This window comes from Pholcus phalangioides, unplaced genomic scaffold, assembly GCF_987345545.1.
Source record: "Pholcus phalangioides strain wild (caught in Gottingen) unplaced genomic scaffold, Ppha-v1.0 ptg000005l_1, whole genome shotgun sequence".
NCBI lineage: Eukaryota > Metazoa > Arthropoda > Arachnida > Araneae > Pholcidae > Pholcus > Pholcus phalangioides.
The window spans coordinates 7,438,275-7,456,056 of NW_028301598.1; the positions used below are offsets into that span (position 1 = coordinate 7,438,275).

Below are 17,782 nucleotides of genomic sequence, written 5' to 3' on the forward strand. Positions count from 1 at the left end.
GGTATTTAATATATCTTGTATTAAATAAGAAAAAATTAAATACAAATACAACGCCACAACAGGCAAAATGCCCAACGAGGTGGCTGAGAAAAAGATGTCCATAAAAATATGGATGTCATATGTTTCAAAAATACAGCAACCCAATTAAAAATGCAATTAACAAAAATTGTAAACAATATATACACATGATAAAATATTATACAATGCCCATAAAGGTTACTTATGGTTGTCGTATTCTAATTATGGATAGCTTCTCAATTCACCCCCAACATTTTTATCGTATTTCTTTTTAAACATGTCAATTGTGTTACATTTTACTACCTCCAGGGGTAAGCTACTCCATTTATTAACAACCCTAATAGAGAAAAATTCCCTGCGACACCATAGCCTTGCATTGTCCCTCACCAATCGATACTGATGTCCCCTTGTAAAAGCAGTTGATTGGCGGTGTACTAAAAGTTCATGGTCCATCCTATTCATCCCATTGAAAATTTTGAACACTTCGATCATATCTCCTCGACACCTGCGTTCATCCAATGTAAACATTCAAAAAAATGAAGTCTCTCTTCATAACTCAAGCCCTGTGTGCCAATAAGGGCATGCGTAGCTCTTCTCTGCACCCCTTCAACCAAGTCAATGTCCCTCTGTAGGTATGGTCTCCCAAACCTTACAGCATACTCCAGTCCAGGACGAACTAAGCCTCGAAAAAGCAGAAGAATGACTTTAGGAGAATGCGAAGAGACCTTTTTGAAAATAAGACCAAGCATTCTATTTGCTTTTTTGACCACCACTGCACAATGTTCAGAAAACCTAAGCCGCTCGTCAATGAGAATTCCGAAATCGGTGACCCTAGTTGAAAAGTTTAATTTTCTGGAGGTGGATGGGTTTGAACCCATGTACCCTGAACTCTTCCCATCTTTAACCCTGTATCTTACCAACCCACCACTACAGCACAAAAATTAAAGATTAATAATCCCTACAAATATTTCCAAAAGTTCATATATGTGTTATATTTATTCTTACATTGTTTATCCCATGCTTGATAAAATAGAAATGCAAATTTGGGTTAAGAGTATAAAAAAATTTCAACACTTTAAATCTGCAGTTTCTTATCACCAGACATCAATAAGCAGGTTTCCAAGTATTATATTAATGGATTATACCAGCGTTTCTCAACCTTTCTGAACCCAAGGACCAGTAAAATGTCTCACAAAATATTGAACCATTTCTGTCCTGTATTACGGGACATTCCTGTAATTTTAGTCCTTTCAATTTTTATTCATTTGCCCTGTTTTTGAAGTTTCTCTTCGGAATATAAGTGTTTTCATAATATATATATAATTCACTGTATGATAATTATGGCAAAAAATATAAATATTCATCTCATATTTGTCAAGTTACTTTTTTTCGGCAATTTTTCAACAATTAACAATTGTTTCTACTTTTGGCAACATATTTGATCACAATTGGCAATGTCCCATATTTTATCCTATTTAAGATTCCAGTTCATCGTATTTTTCTCAATAAAATATAGCCATCTAATCATTTGAACATATTTTTCATGAAATATATATTTTTTTTTTATTGTGATATGTAACAGTCATTTATTTTCCCCACTCTTCAGCAACACAGTAGTACTTACTGAATTGAATTTTTTAGCTAAACTTAGTGATATCCCATATTTAAGATCGTTTTTGCCTAGATGATGTGGGTGAAGCTAAGTATAAAAGTAATTTTATCTGAACCCATAACCATTATTACTAATATCAATTGCAACTGTTTAATAATTTTCCATTCAATTAGAATTAAATTATCAAGACTGCCTACGGTGGTTCTCAAACTTTCATCATCCACAGCTCCATAGCTAAATCCAGGGTTCATCAACAGCTCTCCAGAATAGTTTAGTAGATATTTTCCTCATGTGAAAGAATTATTTCAAAGCATAAATAGACATAAAAAAATCTATCTCTAGCTTGCTGAGACACCCCTGGAAGCCAAGACACAGACTTCGAGGAAACAGTCTAAAAGTTGCTTAAAAATTCACAGGATGTGTTCCAGAACATACCAGAGAGAAAAATCAAAGTGAAAATATAACAAGTAGCAATGGTACATTCCAGGACATTCTTATTCCCTGTATTTGTTGAGTTCTCAGGAAAAATAAATAAAAAAAACTGGTTTATAACTGTACAACAGCTCAATTTATAATTAAAAATACCCATTTTCATAAACATACTCAATTCTAATACAATTCATAGATCAAATTTGTATTTATCAATTATAAATTAATATCCCCTTACTGTTCATAAGAATTAAGAAAAAAATAGAAAACTCATTTTACCTGAGGCGCAGTGACCAGGTTCATTTCTAGAAGTCTTGTTTGAAGGGTTCCTTCAGTCGGTCGATTATTTTTTAGTGCATCAAGCAAGAAAGCTGTACATTGTTGCACAAGATTTTGCTCCATGAATATATCAACGATCTGAAAAATTGCAATGTGCTTTGTGACCATAAATAAAAATTACAAGAACTTTCAAATGAAGATAACGTTACCAAATTGTTACCGAAATCTAGAAGTTTCAAAAGAAAAAAGGATAACCTGATTAATGTCTGCCAGTGGTTCTTCATCTTGAACAAGCATTTGGGAGAACGAAGCACCTTGGTCTGGATTGATGCGCATCACCTGTCTTAACAGGCCTATGTAGTCCGGGGTAAAGCCAACTTTCTTTGCGTAAAGTACTATCTTCTGAAACTGTCCTGTTTCGGCAAAACACTGGATTACCTATAAAAAAACAATTTCAAAAATGAAAGTGAATTACTATCAACATAATTTATCTAATTAAAATTACATAAGTGCCTAGTTCAAAACAACTATTCTCTTACAGTAATAATTTTAATTACCTTGTTTGGCACATTGGCCCTCAAGTAAACTGACAGGGCAAGTGTGGGATCTACTTGCTTAACCAAGTCACCCAATTCTTCGCTGCATTCCAACTGCGATAAAAAAAAAACAAATAGAGTTAAAATCCTCACAAATGGTGAAAAAATAAAATATAAAAAACGTAAGAATTTAACAGAACCCAATTTATTAAATTTGACTAGATCAGACCACTGAAGATATTGACAATCCGCACAGACAAAAGTCTACACTGACACAAGAATAAGATTTTGTTATGGTGTGGGTTGGATTCAGACTAGTTAGGTAATGAGACTACCGTATCGTTTCCCTATATATAGTTTGAATGCTATTGGATATCAATAAATACTAGTAAGCGAGCCCATCAATTAGAGATGCATTGTATGAAAAGAATGAAAGAAGTTCATGCTTTAAATACTGTACAAGTACAGCCAGGTACCACGGTATTTGACAATTCAGGAAATAATCAGAAAGCACAAGATTCCTCGAAAGACTGGTTACATTTTTAGAGATTACAAGGAAGAAAATTCATCTGTGCCTCCACAGAGACCAATTTTTTTCCTTGTAATTATCTCCAAAAAGATAACCAATCTTGTATTAGCAAGTAGAGAGTACATTTCTACATGCAATAAAAGAAGTCTCTGCATTCAAAGTGTTTCAAATTGTTAAAACTTGTAATATCATTTACAATAATATAACCTACCTCCAGAGGACTTATATAACAATGCTGTTCACTGCTTTTTGGATGTATTGTATAATTTGACAGTATTAAACAATACACCAGTGTTGAAGAAGTTCAATGAGCCTGGTAGAAAGCTCTGCTATCATGGATATTCAGTACACCAATTAACATGATTCAAATGAATCATTATACAAGTGTTAATATTTTAATCGATTGCCATCTTGCATAATTTTGAAAAATTTCTTAGATTTGAATATTCATTGGATAAAAGATGTTCTAGAGGTAGGTACTCCTATCCTAAAGGGCAATAGCAGATAGCTGAAGCATGATTTTGTAATAGGTTTTTCCATGGGAAAATAATTTAATTTGTTCTAGAAGCTACCCAAAATTTACTACCCAAAGTTACTTTCATAAAACACCAAAAACTACAAAAAAAGAATACTGACAGAAGGCTGAAATAAATAACTTCACAATTGGGTGAAGAATTTGAAAGATGAAAACTGAACATCTATTTTACACTATATATGCTACGCAATTGGGTTCATGAGTCGAAAGGGGAAAAAAAAAGTGTTTGAAATGGTGTAATATATGTGGTATAGTCAGTTCATTTCTCACATGCAGATAGAAAAGTTCATAGAATGTCCAGACTCAAGTTTGATTTTTAAGAGTTGTCATATCTATCGAAACCATTCAAGCTAGAGGTTTTTAATCCTTTTAGCTTAATCATTTATCTTACAACATGATATCGCTAAAAATCTTTCAAAGAAGTATCTGGAAAGAGATTCTGAGGTGGAGATAAATCAATCTAGCTCAAGTGACGGTTACTTATTCAATTTATTTTGATTGGTATGAAAATTTAGCTAATAAGGTAATTATATATTAGCCCAAGGATTATGTAATCCCTTGGGCCAATACATAAATGGTAATATATGTTTTGCATATTGTGTTTGTATTGTATGTGTTTGTTTTTGTGTGTACTATTTATGGTATTTTGTGTGTGTGTAATAAATTTCAATTTTAAATTATTGAAAAAAAATATAAGTAAAATAAATATTTCTAAATTAGTGAAATTAGTGACACGGCTGTTTACCACATGCATCTATATCAATAAAATATTAGCCCAATCTGTATTCATTAGCTGAGACAGAAAAATGTTGGAAAAAATCTTTATTAGCGGAAAAATTCATAAGCCAAGATATCGCTACATATTTATTTAAATAATGGTAAACAACGATTATAGTGAGAAAAGATTTCGTACAAAGTTTGTATCCTACCTTGTCATCTTTGAGCCATTTCTCCAATAACTGTTTACGTCCTTGCTGTAAGACTGGTCGGCACAACTCCAATGATTCAAACTTATTCAACTGACCTTGATCTAACAATATACTAAAATACTGTAGCAGAGGTGCTGTTTGACCTGCCTGAGCAGGGACTTGTTGGAATCTCTGGATAGTCTGAGGAGTCCGTAAAATTCCCTATAAGAAAACACGAAAACAAATTATAAACACATTCTGCCAACCTATCTACTCGAATGTATACATCTCGTACTTTAAACCAATAAGCACCTTTGGAGCATTAGCAGCAACTTTCGCAGCCTCAGCATATTGACCATTAGTAAACAACGTATTGAATTTTCTGACAAAAAGATCTTCAGCACCAGAGAGATTATTCCGAACAGCCATTCGCAAAGCCAAGTCTGGATTTTGCAGCACATTGTTGATGTACGGGATGAAATTCTCTTCTTCAACGCTAACTGACAAGACCTAAGAAAAAATAAAAATTTAAAATGCAAATTAATATTGAAAACACATTTTTACATTATAATTATTAAGGTCATGATATTGATTGGATTTTAATACATCTGTTAAAACTTTTATATGTATAATCTCGCAGCCAGAAAGCTTCAATGATAAAAGAATTTAAAATAATTATCTTATTTATTACTGCTTTTTATCAATTTTAATCAAATCTTCATGGAGATCAATTTCATTTGTCTACTATTGAAATTCACAAAAATAACTCTGCTTGAAGTGTTATCAACTGCTTAGTGGCTTAATTAAACTTACTTACTGGTTTTCATAAACAGTTTGAACTTTAAAGAATGGCGCTCCTTTGAGAGCGCTTCAAAAAGCACAGTAAATTTTGTAAGTGCTTGCCACCCTCTTCAAAAGGAATTTGGTTACATTTTACTTTTCAATGCCCGTATCATTTTTGACAAATGCAGCATTTTCCTTTCTAGCTCTTAGCATAGTTCTAAACATTATTTATGCCTCTGCACAAACACGCCCTAAAAATACAGAAGATAATTGAATGCTAGTAAGCAATCACAAAACCTAGAATAGGCCTATGTATCCAACTGCTTTGTTACATGCAAACTATTGCTTCATCTATACGTAAAATGTACACCATAATTCTGAATGATGAATGTTACTGTACAATAAATAGTCCAAGACTATAAAGTGGTAAATACAAAATTATTTTTTCTATCCAGATCGTTTTTAATTACTCAAAACATTTATACAAAATCAGTTTCTGAACCCCCAAACTAAAAAAAAAATTCAGTAAACCACATGGTCTACATACACCCCCGAAATAACCTAAAAAAGTTACAACTTTTGCTTTGATGGAACCATTAATTACAATCTATTATATTTGTATTATCTGGCAACATTTTTTAAATAAAAAAGGAATTTTAAAAGTTGAATTTTTCAACAAGATTTGATAGAAAAGATAACTTAAAAAGCAAGGCATACCAAAAACTAAGAAATAATAGTATAATGATAATATCCATATGTCACTTTAACCATAAGCAGATACAGGCTTTTCAAATGGGAAGTGGTATCTCCCCCCGCCCCCATCCTCCTATGATGCTCAAGCAAATTCTACATTAATGAAGCTATTTTTAACTTCCATTATACACATTCATACATTCGGCTTTCTATAATGGATCAGAAATTGATTATTTTCATTTACAGAGAAGAAAAAACATGCTGATTATTTTTTATTTGAGAAAAGGTAAATGAAATAAAATTTTAAAAAATTCTTAGTTGAGCAAGAAAAACTTGCAGTTCCGTATTTTTTGGCAATAATGAAGCTTTGTTCTTTGCAATTACATTCCCTCCTGTACTGAACATTCATTCAGAGGGTGCACTAGTGCCTTGAATGGCCGAAAATTTCTTTGGAAATTTTTTCTTAAATGTAGAAAAGCTGTTCGTGGGATTTCCACCAATCAAGGGAATTTTCATTTAACTCAATCTTAGGCATAGCCACATAGTTCTCAAGTTTAGTCTCTTTCTCTTTTTTTGAAGGGAGCATAACAGTAAACTCTTCATTTCATTATCTTCATCCTCTAGTATTCTTTCAAGACAGCTTTTTGGCTTGTGCTGGCAGTTAACTTACTACCACGAGCATTCAATGTTTCCATGTCAGTGTTTACCATCTTATTCATGTAAGATCAAGCCAGGGCCATTCTCATTTCTGGAGCTGACAAAATTGAATCTGAATTGAGGATCACAAAACGAAGTCATCTGTAATAGTTTCAAGAGTTCTCTCATAATAATCCTCCAGAACAGAACAAAATTCAGCTTTTATCTTCTTAAGTAAAGTACTTTCTTTTCATTTGATTGAAATGTTTATTTTTCTGAGCAAAGGAAGAATTATCAAGACCGTCGAATACTGTTTTCCAGAAGGGTTCTTTGTGATGTTATCCATTAGTTTAGTGGACGATACGAAAACCTCTAATGAGGAAACTTCATTTCCATTCAACACTTTTTTTAATGGATTCTCTTGCAGCAGAGTTTCAAAATACTCTTTTGCGTTGGACAGGCACTTGGAAAGTATATTGCTTCCATTTGAAAGAACTCTTGTTCCTTTGCCAAATCTCCATTCATTTTCCACATGTGTGCAACCACATTTTGGTTTTTTTTCCCAGTCGGTATACAACATCCCTCAAAGTTGAAAGTTTCAATTCTTTGTTTGCTACATTTTTGGTATGGCCAAAAAAAACACACACAAACTATTTTCAATTAGGGCACTGCCTTTATAATATTGGCACCATTATATGTCGCATATGCACCAACATTTTGTATATTGAAGTTGATAAAATATCAGCACATCACATTTTGAGAAGTATGATCATTATAGAAGTGTTGCAGCTTAGACATGCAAATTTCAAATTCTATGCTGCATCTATGAAGTGGGTTGTTATTGCAATGTATGGAGTAGCAACAGAAGTCCAGCAGCCAGTGGTGATAGCAACATCTCCATAGTTCACAACAGAAAGCAATTATAAAAATAGAGCATCATTATATAACTTGGGAACTGCAGTTTTCGAAAAAAAACTTCCGACCTGGTAACTCGTATCCGAAATTCAAAGTTCTTACCATATTGATGTATGGTTGAGATTCTACCAGATTGTATGGCTGCATTGTACCAGTCAGGAATCTGGCTACAGCTTGAGTGCATTGTTTGGAGGATTTCATTAGGGGGAATTAGTATCGGGAAGCTCTGAATTATCATTGCTTCAGTAATTCCCAACTGATTACTGGAGTAAGTTCAGTACAATGCTTTGAATTCATCTCTATATGCTAGTGGATGGTATAATTTCAAATGAGTTATCAAATTTGTGGTACTTTCTCCTTTGGCAGAAATTGGTTTTGCACATTTTACAAAAATCTACATTTTCTTAAACTAAGTGGCTGTTATCATCAGCTGGCAAACCAAAATGCACCCAAACAGAACTTTTCCCTTTCTTCTTTGGTATCAGCTGAACATAGCGAGAACATTCCATACCTCTGCTACATCTTTCCAGCCATTGTTTCCTCTATAATGTGAAAAAATATGCAATAAGGTGTTTTAAAAAAATGACTGCAATTATTAAAAATGAATTTTTCATTCAAAATTTATTAACAATTCCAAGAAGCAATTCAGATACTTCAGCAATATAAGCATAACAAACTGGCAACAGCATGTGGGTCATTCCAGATAGAAGTGTACAAAACTTATCAGACACTTAATTTTTCTTTACTAAATTTTAGACTATTCGGGGAGTAATTATGTAATGTTTCAGATGATATTTAATCATTTTTAAAAGCGCTATTTTTTAACGAAACTTAAACTATAGCAACAAACTATTTTCAACTTGTCCCAGCTTGAAATAAGGGATAGATAAGCAATGTTTTTCAGTCTCCTTGAGATTTACACCAAAACTTACAAATTATGTTTCATATATGCCAAAGGTGAATAAAATGACAATAGGCCTATAATTTAACAAATTTTTTCTCATGAAAACCCATTTGTTCATGTCCCAATATTTTCCCCTCCATCTTAAAATGCCCACTTTGTTATGGTCATTTTATACTAAATTAGATCAGCTACTTTTGATCCAAATGAAAAGTATACTTCTCATGTTTGATCAACAATTTTCAATTTGACTTTCAGAAAACAAGTAAGATTCATGTTACATCTTCAGTACAAGATTTTTCATTTTTGAATGTCCACTCTATTACATCGTTATCATAAATAATTAATTTTTTTTCACCTTTATCAGTGCATAGATATTCCTTTCAAAATACAAGTAAGATTCATGTTACATCTTTAGTACAAGATTTTTCATTTTTGAATGTCCACTCTGTTACATCGTTATCATAAATAATTAAGTTTTTTTTCACCTTTATCAGTGCATAGATATTCCTTTCAAAATACTAGTTTTTTTATCAGTCATTTGAATTTTTAATAAAAAAATAATTTAGACTTATTTTTCCACTACGTTACATGTTCCAAAAACACAACAGAATAGACAATTATGACGTAAAATTCCATCGGCTAAAAGATTTAAATTTAAAGTTATTCAATTTAAGCTCTAATAAGCTAATCTAATGAGCTCTTTACTTTGGTATTTAACCGAAAAATGTTGTAAATTGGTACAAATCCAGAGAGATGTATCATAAGGCCTTTTAGTGGTATATAAAGATCATTCAAAGACCATACTCAATAGTTCGTCCTGGACTGGAGTATGCTGTAAGGTTTTGGAGACCATACCTACAGAGGGACATAGACTTGGTTGAAGGGGTGCAGAGAAGAGCTACGCGTGTCCTTATTGGCACACAGGGCTTGAGTTATGAAGAAAGACTTCATTTTTTGAATATGTTTACATTGGATGAACGCAGGTGTCGAGGAGATATGATCGAAGTGTTCAAAATTTTCAATGGGATGGACCATGAACTTTTAGTACACCGCCAATCGACTGCTTTTACAAGGGGACACCAGTATCGATTGGTGAGGGACAATGCAAGGTTATGGTGTCGCAGGGAATTTTTCTCCAATAGGGTTGTTAATAAATGGAATAGCTTACCCCCGGAGGTAGTAAATTGTAACACAATTGACACGTTTAAAAAGAAATACGATAAACATGTTGGGGTAAATCGAGAAGCTATCCATTCTTAGAATAAGACAACCATAAGTATTCTTTATGGGCATTGTATAATATTTTATCATGTGTATATATTGTTTGTAATTTGTGTTAATTGCATTTTTAATTGGGTTGCTATATTTTTGAAACATATGACATCCATATTTTTATGGGCATCTTTGTATCAGCCACCTCGTTGGGCATTTTGCCTGTTGTGGCGTTGTATTTGTATTTGTACATACATTCTGTATTTTAATTGACAAAACCATTTTAATTGACAAAACCATTTTATTTTCATATATTTTCTTCCAGGCTCTACACCCTCCACCCTGGTCCACTCTTGATCACCAATGTGAGAGGCATAAAACAAGATATACGAACATCAATTTACTGTTCAAAATCAAAAGCATTTGAAGAAAAATAGAAAAATCAACCTAAGCATAAATGCTATAACAGGGTTCATATGCATTTTCGTAAAAAAATTTCCCTGACTTTTCCAGGTTTTCCAGTCAAATTTTCAAAAAATTCTAGGTTTTTTTTTTTAAAATCAAAAAATTGATATAAATTAATAAAAATTTAGAAAAAATTAATTATAAAATTATTTATATTAATTATAAAATTATTTATATTAATTATAAAATTATTTATATTAATTATAAAATTATTTATATTAATTATAAAATTATTTATATTAATTATAAAATTATTTATATTAATTATAATATAATGACATCATAATCGTAGATTATTTTTACACGCATTTATGCTTTTCAAATACACCCGATGAAGAAAAATAGAACACAATTAAGAAATGAAAGATTTCCCTTTTCGGTAATCAATGCCCACAAGATTTAAGCCTTTACAGTTGTTTCCTTTGTGACATAATTAATCAAAGATGTAGTTGGTTTCACTGCATCAAAATTCTTTACAGTTGACTTGCACTCGCGTAAGCGCTAGAACCGAGAAGTTACGCAATCGGGGGTTGTTCACTGAACCTGATTTCACGTGCTTGGCATAGTTCTGGATAACTTCTCTGCCCATGTTGCAAGTTTTACCGCAAAGCTGCCACCATGCTTTATACGCGTCATTTTTGACTGCTTCGATCCAATCAGCCTATTGATGATCCGCTCAGACAAGTTTTCTTACAATACATTGTTTTCAAATAAAATACCCACGTGGAAAATCAAAACATACTCGTGTGTCATCCGTCATTCCTAACTGAAGTCAACTTACAAAATTATCACAACTGAGCTTTGCACCCATGGCTTTCTACGATGCATAGTTATGTTTCTGGTAACACTAGAAAAAAATTACGATCAAGTCGTAGCAATACGCTTTTCCAAGCGGACTTAGGAAATCCTTGTTCCTCCTTGGCAGTATCTAACGTTTTTTTGCGATATATTGCAATATTTTACGGATTATCAATATTTACGATGTTATCGGAATTCCCTATTTCATCCCGACAGATTTTTTTTCCTCATTATTTTTGATCGATCTTTTTTCCCAATAAGATGACAATTGTGACGATTTTCCAGGTCATTGTCTGAAATTTCCAGGTTTTAAAGCAAAAATGAGCCATTTTCCCTGACTTTTTTTAGTGAAATTTTTTCCCCCTGACTTTTCCAAGTTTTCCCGGTTTTCCCTGACCCGTACGAACCCTGTATAATATACAGTTGGGCAAGTACAGTAAATGATTGTAAATAAGAATAGGCTAATACAATACAAATGCATCTTTATTTTGTAAATGAAAAAGTGGGACTAAGTATGCATGAAAAAAAAGTTAACCTTGTCAAAAGAAAGAAAAACTCAAGTTACAGAATCTATCTTTTAGAGTCATTTTCTAAAAGATACTTTCAGGAAACAGTGAACTGATTGTGACTTAAGGAAATAATGGCAAAAGATGGACATAAATCAAATCTGGCATTCATATATCAGTGAAATCAAATTCAGTTGGTACAAAAAAAGTTATCATTCAAAATGACATTGACAAGAATGAAGTTTTGTGTCTCAAGAGCACAAATTATGTTCTAGGAAGAGTTATTCAAAGCAGAATATAGCTTAATTTCATCAAATTTTAAAAATTTTCAAACCAAGCTATGAGTAAGGTTGAATTTTTAGATTTTTTTTCATTGCATGTATGTCTTATATAAACTTATTAATGTTTATAAAATTCCATTAAAAACAAATGTTAGAATATTAGAGTTCACTTCAAAACATTTCTGTTCATTCTGTTTTTTTACACTTTGCAGGAAAAAAAATAGAAATATAAAGCAAATTGAGATGCTAATTTATGAACCTACTGTTTGCTTGAAATAAAAATTTGATTAAAACTAGTTCAATATTTGAGAAAAAAACTTTTCTGTGTAGCATTGAGAAATAATTGGAGAAAAACACTGAAGTTGAAAGAAAAAAAGATTGGAGAAAAAACTGAAAAAAGTCAAAACTAAAAATTTTAAAATTTAATTTTTTGATGCGTGAAAAATATGTTTTTACCAACCCCTTGACACCTGAGCCAAAACTGACTAAAATATTTTTGGTTGATTTGTGTTTATGAATGTCAAAATTCCCTTTAAAATGAAAAAAATTTAAATAACTAATAAAAAAATTTGTGCTGGTATCTTTACTAGGACCATTTGAGTTAGGTATACATGTGTACCTCAGGTCTTCAGAAAAAAAAAAATCATTAAAACAATTCAAAACCGTTTAAATTAAGGTAAACACATGTACCTCTGGAATGAAAAGGTTAATTTGATCAATTCTTGATCAATCTTTGATCATTCTTATTTTGAAATTTAATTTTTGAATTTCTTAAAAAGTGAAATGTAGGCATACATTTTTTTTGGGAATGGAAATTTATATGTTCTGCACCTTTAAACTTTTTTCTGTCACCATCAACCTCATTCTCATGTTTAGGCCTCTGCCAACATTATGGTATAAACAAATATTAGGTGAATGTGCTTTGAATGCGCAACCAGTTCATAGTGCAAGTTCACAAATTAAATTGTAATAGACATTGAAACACTGCAAAATCATGCATAAACTACAGCAAAGTGTAGACAATATTTACATGCTGTAAATATAAATTACTCCTCATACAAGACCGTCTTAAGAGCATCGTGGAACCCCAGGCAAGAAAAGTTGAATCCTCCCCTTGGCTAGAAATGCATGCCAACTAATTCGCATGCTTACCCTTGAAACTTTTAATCAGATCTTTTTCTTGAAGAGCCTAGGACAGCACCTAGATACTCTAACACCCAGAACAAGTCAGAATTTCAGTGTGCACCCTCTTGCATGTAAAAGCAATTAATGGGTGAATTTGGCACCCCTTCTGGTCCAGTACCTGGGCACCAGACCTGCCTGCTCCCTCCCCTAGTTGTGGCCCTAGGAGGGCATGCATCAAGAGACTGCACTGTCAGCTTATTTTCTAACTATGCATCTCTATATTTCAACATTTTTCACACTATAAATTCATTATGGGGGACGGCCGTGAAAAGTCTGACCTGGGGGCCCACCAGAGCTCTGCTCTAGGGAGGAAGACATGATAACTTTCATAAAACATAAGCATAATAACTTTTTAAAAAAATTACTGCAAGTTTTACTTACCAAGATTAAAAACATTAAGCCGCTTCTTCAACTGGATGAACAACAGGGCCTTAAATAATTCAACATCAGAAGCACGGAAGAAAAAAAAGACAAATCGGTAATCATTTGACAACGATCTGGGTATCGAAAATACACGGTGTTAAATTGCGATATCTGAACTGCACCAACACTACGGAATCGAATATAGAAAGTAATGTCAGCATCAATGCCTATGTACTTTGTCACAAAATCGGGCAATGCCTACCGATGTCCTATCCATCCTATTCTATTGTAGAAAACTTCTGGATAAGAATATGCATTTGGAAACAAACAAAATGTAACAAACAATATATGTTAGTAGATTGGGTGTTGCATTGAAATAGTGCCTAGACAGTTGGTGCTACATTTCCGAGCGGATTCTAGAAAAGTGTTATCATTTTTGGGGCTCCTACTCAGACGTTATAACATGTTTAAAGTACCTAAATGTTCAAAAGAGGATCTTTGATCAATCCCAAACCATCTGAACAACTATAGTAACAGAAGATGCTATATATTCTGGGCATTAAAATTTATGAACAATAATTATATAGTAGGACCAATTCTAGGCACCCCAGGGTAGGAATGGCCATATTGCTACATTGCAATTTACTGCCATTAATAATGGTTGGAAGGCGCTGTTTATCATTGGTTGCTTCAATCTTGTTAGGGAAAATATCTTATCCTCCCTCGAGTTTGAATCTGGGACCATGACAGCAACCTTCACAGTGGTAGACTAGCATCTTACCACACCACGCCACTCGGGAGTTACATCTTTATATACTGTAACCTCTATAAAAAAATGTTTCATTATATATGCATCATATTCCGATAGAATAAAACAATTCTTTACTTGGTTATCACTTAATCTGTAATGCTTTAATAATCCTGTAAATATACTTGTTTCTGAAATGTGTATTTAAGACAATTGTGCAACTCCAAAATCACCCAACTCTTCATAAGTCTGTAATTGCACTGTATTTAGATATTTCTGGCATAGGATAAGCAATCAGTTAAAGTTTAATAAGTTAAATTGCTTATCTAGTTATCGATATTTTTATTCATTCACTTTAATGCATAAAAAAACCCTATCCGCTCGACCAGAATCTGCTCTCTTTAGAGTACATTCATACAGAGTATTTCACCATCACTTTTAAGTAAGCTTTAAAACCCTGTAAGTATAAGAATTCTTTTGCATACATGTATTGTAGTTGAAAAATTCAATATTTACTTGTCCTTTTCTGTTTACTCCAATAATGCCAGCAGTAGCATCATGAGGAGCTGTCACGAAAATTGTATCGCTGCTTATTCTGTTCATGTAGATGCATGTGGCTGTTTCTATGTCATACAGGTGTATATATCCATACTTGGTGATAAGGTAAATAACGTCATACTTTGTACTGACCTAAGTAATAAAAAATTACATATATGTTCTTAGAAATATCAATTTCACAAATCTAGGTTCCACTATATACGCAACAATAAACACAAATTCACAACAGCCTTTTCTAATCTTAAGAAAGCTACATCTGGCAACAGCATACCCATAACCTTCAAGGACATTTCTGTAAATTTCAAACAGTCCCCCCCCCCCCCCACAAAGTATACACTCTGTAATTTAGAAGTCTTCACTGAATTTTTGTAAATTTTATGTAATTGTTATTTTTCCATACAACGTGAACATATCTTTAAAATATCATTGTTTTATTGATAATCCAACGTCTTAGTTCTCTTGCTTCATTATGTACAGTGGAACTTGGTTAATACAAATTGAATAATTCAAACTTTTACAAGCTCCTCTTGAGTTCTTTAATTTAATGTTGAAATTTCATGTTTTAAAAAAAAATTCTCCAATATTTTGGATAGTTCGAAGTTCGGGGGAGACCATAAATTTAGTATGAACAAATGTAGACAGGAAAAATCCACAAGCAGTTCAGAAGTTGCTTCTTTCATCCAAATTGTTCAATCTTCTTTGTCCAGGGTTGTTGGCTGCCAATCAATTTACTGAACAGTTAAATCTTTAAAATAAAAGCTAAAAAAATTGGCGTTTCTGGATTTAAGCACACTTATGTAAGCACACAATCAGCGTGCAAGGAATTAGTAGATCAGTCTTAAAGGTAACCTCTGGTTTTACAAATTGTTATAAAAAAAAGTATTGTTTCCTTTGAAAACGGTACGCTAAGTACATCAGAAATTAATTTGAAATTTTTGCACTGGATTTATTGTTCAGCAACTAAGTCTGAAAAAATTGAGTTTTGATCAGAAACCAGCAAAACCACACGATTCAAATTCGCAAAAAGATTATCTCTGTTGAATTGATGTGCCATTTTGGAAGACTAGCAAGCAATTTTAGAAACTGTCTGCATAGAAAGAAATCAAAATATTCATTATAAATTATTTGTTCCTTCATAACTTAATGCCCATATTAACACATTGTTCGGCAAGAATATATCAAATAGTGTACCACTTGATATAAATTGTGTTGTTCAACCTCTGGAAAAATATTTCTTCAGAACTGCCTCAACTAGCAAATTCTAATGAAAATAGATTTCTCTAGTACCAAACAAACGATTATCAAAATTTGGGAAACAGTTTCATAACTAATAATCAGTAGCTGTATCTGTACATCAAGCTTTGGGCAATGGACAGATTCCAGAACAGTAAAATAATACAGCAGCTGAGATCAATTATTAGTCCTATGTGAATATTAATGATCAAGTTACAATTTGTAGTTTTACCGATCTTTTATTGATCTAGAATATATTAATTCAATGATTCAAATTTTGGATAATTTAAACATTTTTGCTGTCTCGTTGAGCTTTGAATTGACCAAGTTTGACTGTATTTGAAAGCCTGAAGCTCTGTAAAGAAATATATACACACACACACCAAAAAATAAGAAAAAAATGAAAGAAAAAACATTCACATATCAACCATTTTCAATGCACTACTGGATGAACGTCTCCTAAATTTTTCCCATTTTGCTCTGTCTGATGCTTTAGTCATCCAGTTGAACCAAGCACTTTTCTGATCTCGTCCCTCCTTCTTGCGTGGGGAAACCTTCACCACGGGGGTACCAATCTAGAATACTTGTAGTCCATCTGTTGACTTGTCTTCTCAATATGTCCAGCCCACAATTCCATTTTAGACATTAATTCTTTCCATGATATCGTATACCTTTGTGTGGTTCCTTATCCTTTGATGAGTGACTTTTTTCTGTCTCTTCTTGTGATGCCTAGCACACATCATTCCATGCTCCTTTGTGTTGTCTGTAGCCTTTGTATCGTCTTGCTTGTGAGGGTCCATTTTAAGTCAGTGCTGGTAGCATACAATGGTTAGACACTTTTCTTTTCAGGCATAATGGCATGTGGCTGTTCAGAATTAGTTTTTGCCAAAAGTGCTACATCTAATCCTGATCCTTTTGTTTTTCATTAGTGATTCTACTGTCCATGGTAATATTTTGCCCCAGGTATACATAGCTTCCAACTTCTATCTCTGTGTTGAGCAAGATTGTCCTCTTCAACGCGAAGGAGGTGAACATAACTTTAGTCTTCAGCACATTCCTTTTCAAGCACACCTGAATACTTGCCTTCACTAGTTCTTGTATCATTTCTTCTAGTTTTCTGGCTGATAATGTCATCTGCAACACACAAATGGTTGAGAAATTCTCCATTTATATTCTTTCCTCATTCCAATCCAGTTTTCTGAGTACTTCTAAAACAGCAGAAAAGTTTTGGTGCGATAGTATCACCCTGTCAGACTCCTTTTCCAAGTTTAATCAATTTTTCTTTATCCAAACGAATCGTTGCAGTTGCTTTATATATATTCATATATAATCATATTTTTTTGGTGATAGATGCAAGTCTTCTCTACCCCAATTGCATCTAGAGCTTTAACAACAGTAGATGAAGACAGTCAAATGCTTTCTCAAAATCAATGAAGGTCGTGCACAATGGTAATTCGTATTGCTTGTGTCTTTCTACAAGTTCCCTGATTGTTTGGATATGATCCATTGTACTAAATCCACTTGAAAAACCTGCTTGTTCTTTTGGTTGGGCTTCATCCAATTTGAATTCAAGCCTGTATGCCAGCACCTTGAAGATTTTATAAATTACTGATAAGAGACTGATTGGTCGATACTTCTTGATATCCTCTTTTCTAC

At 32.9% G+C, this 17,782-nt stretch overlaps 1 protein-coding gene across 1 annotated transcript in view; it reads right to left on the minus strand.

The window, feature by feature from the left end:
• The window catches only part of Chc (clathrin heavy chain), a 75,394-nt gene that overhangs the window by 35,283 nt on the left and 22,329 nt on the right, over positions 1–17,782 (minus strand). Inside the window, exons 7-12 of the mRNA XM_089232257.1 lie at positions 14,852–15,025; positions 5,159–5,356; positions 4,868–5,068; positions 2,896–2,988; positions 2,594–2,776; positions 2,339–2,476 (exon numbers count right to left, since the gene is read on the minus strand). Of these exons, the coding sequence (XP_089088383.1) occupies positions 2,339–2,476; positions 2,594–2,776; positions 2,896–2,988; positions 4,868–5,068; positions 5,159–5,356; positions 14,852–15,025 (987 nt within the window). The remainder of the gene's footprint in view (positions 1–2,338; positions 2,477–2,593; positions 2,777–2,895; positions 2,989–4,867; positions 5,069–5,158; positions 5,357–14,851; positions 15,026–17,782) is intronic.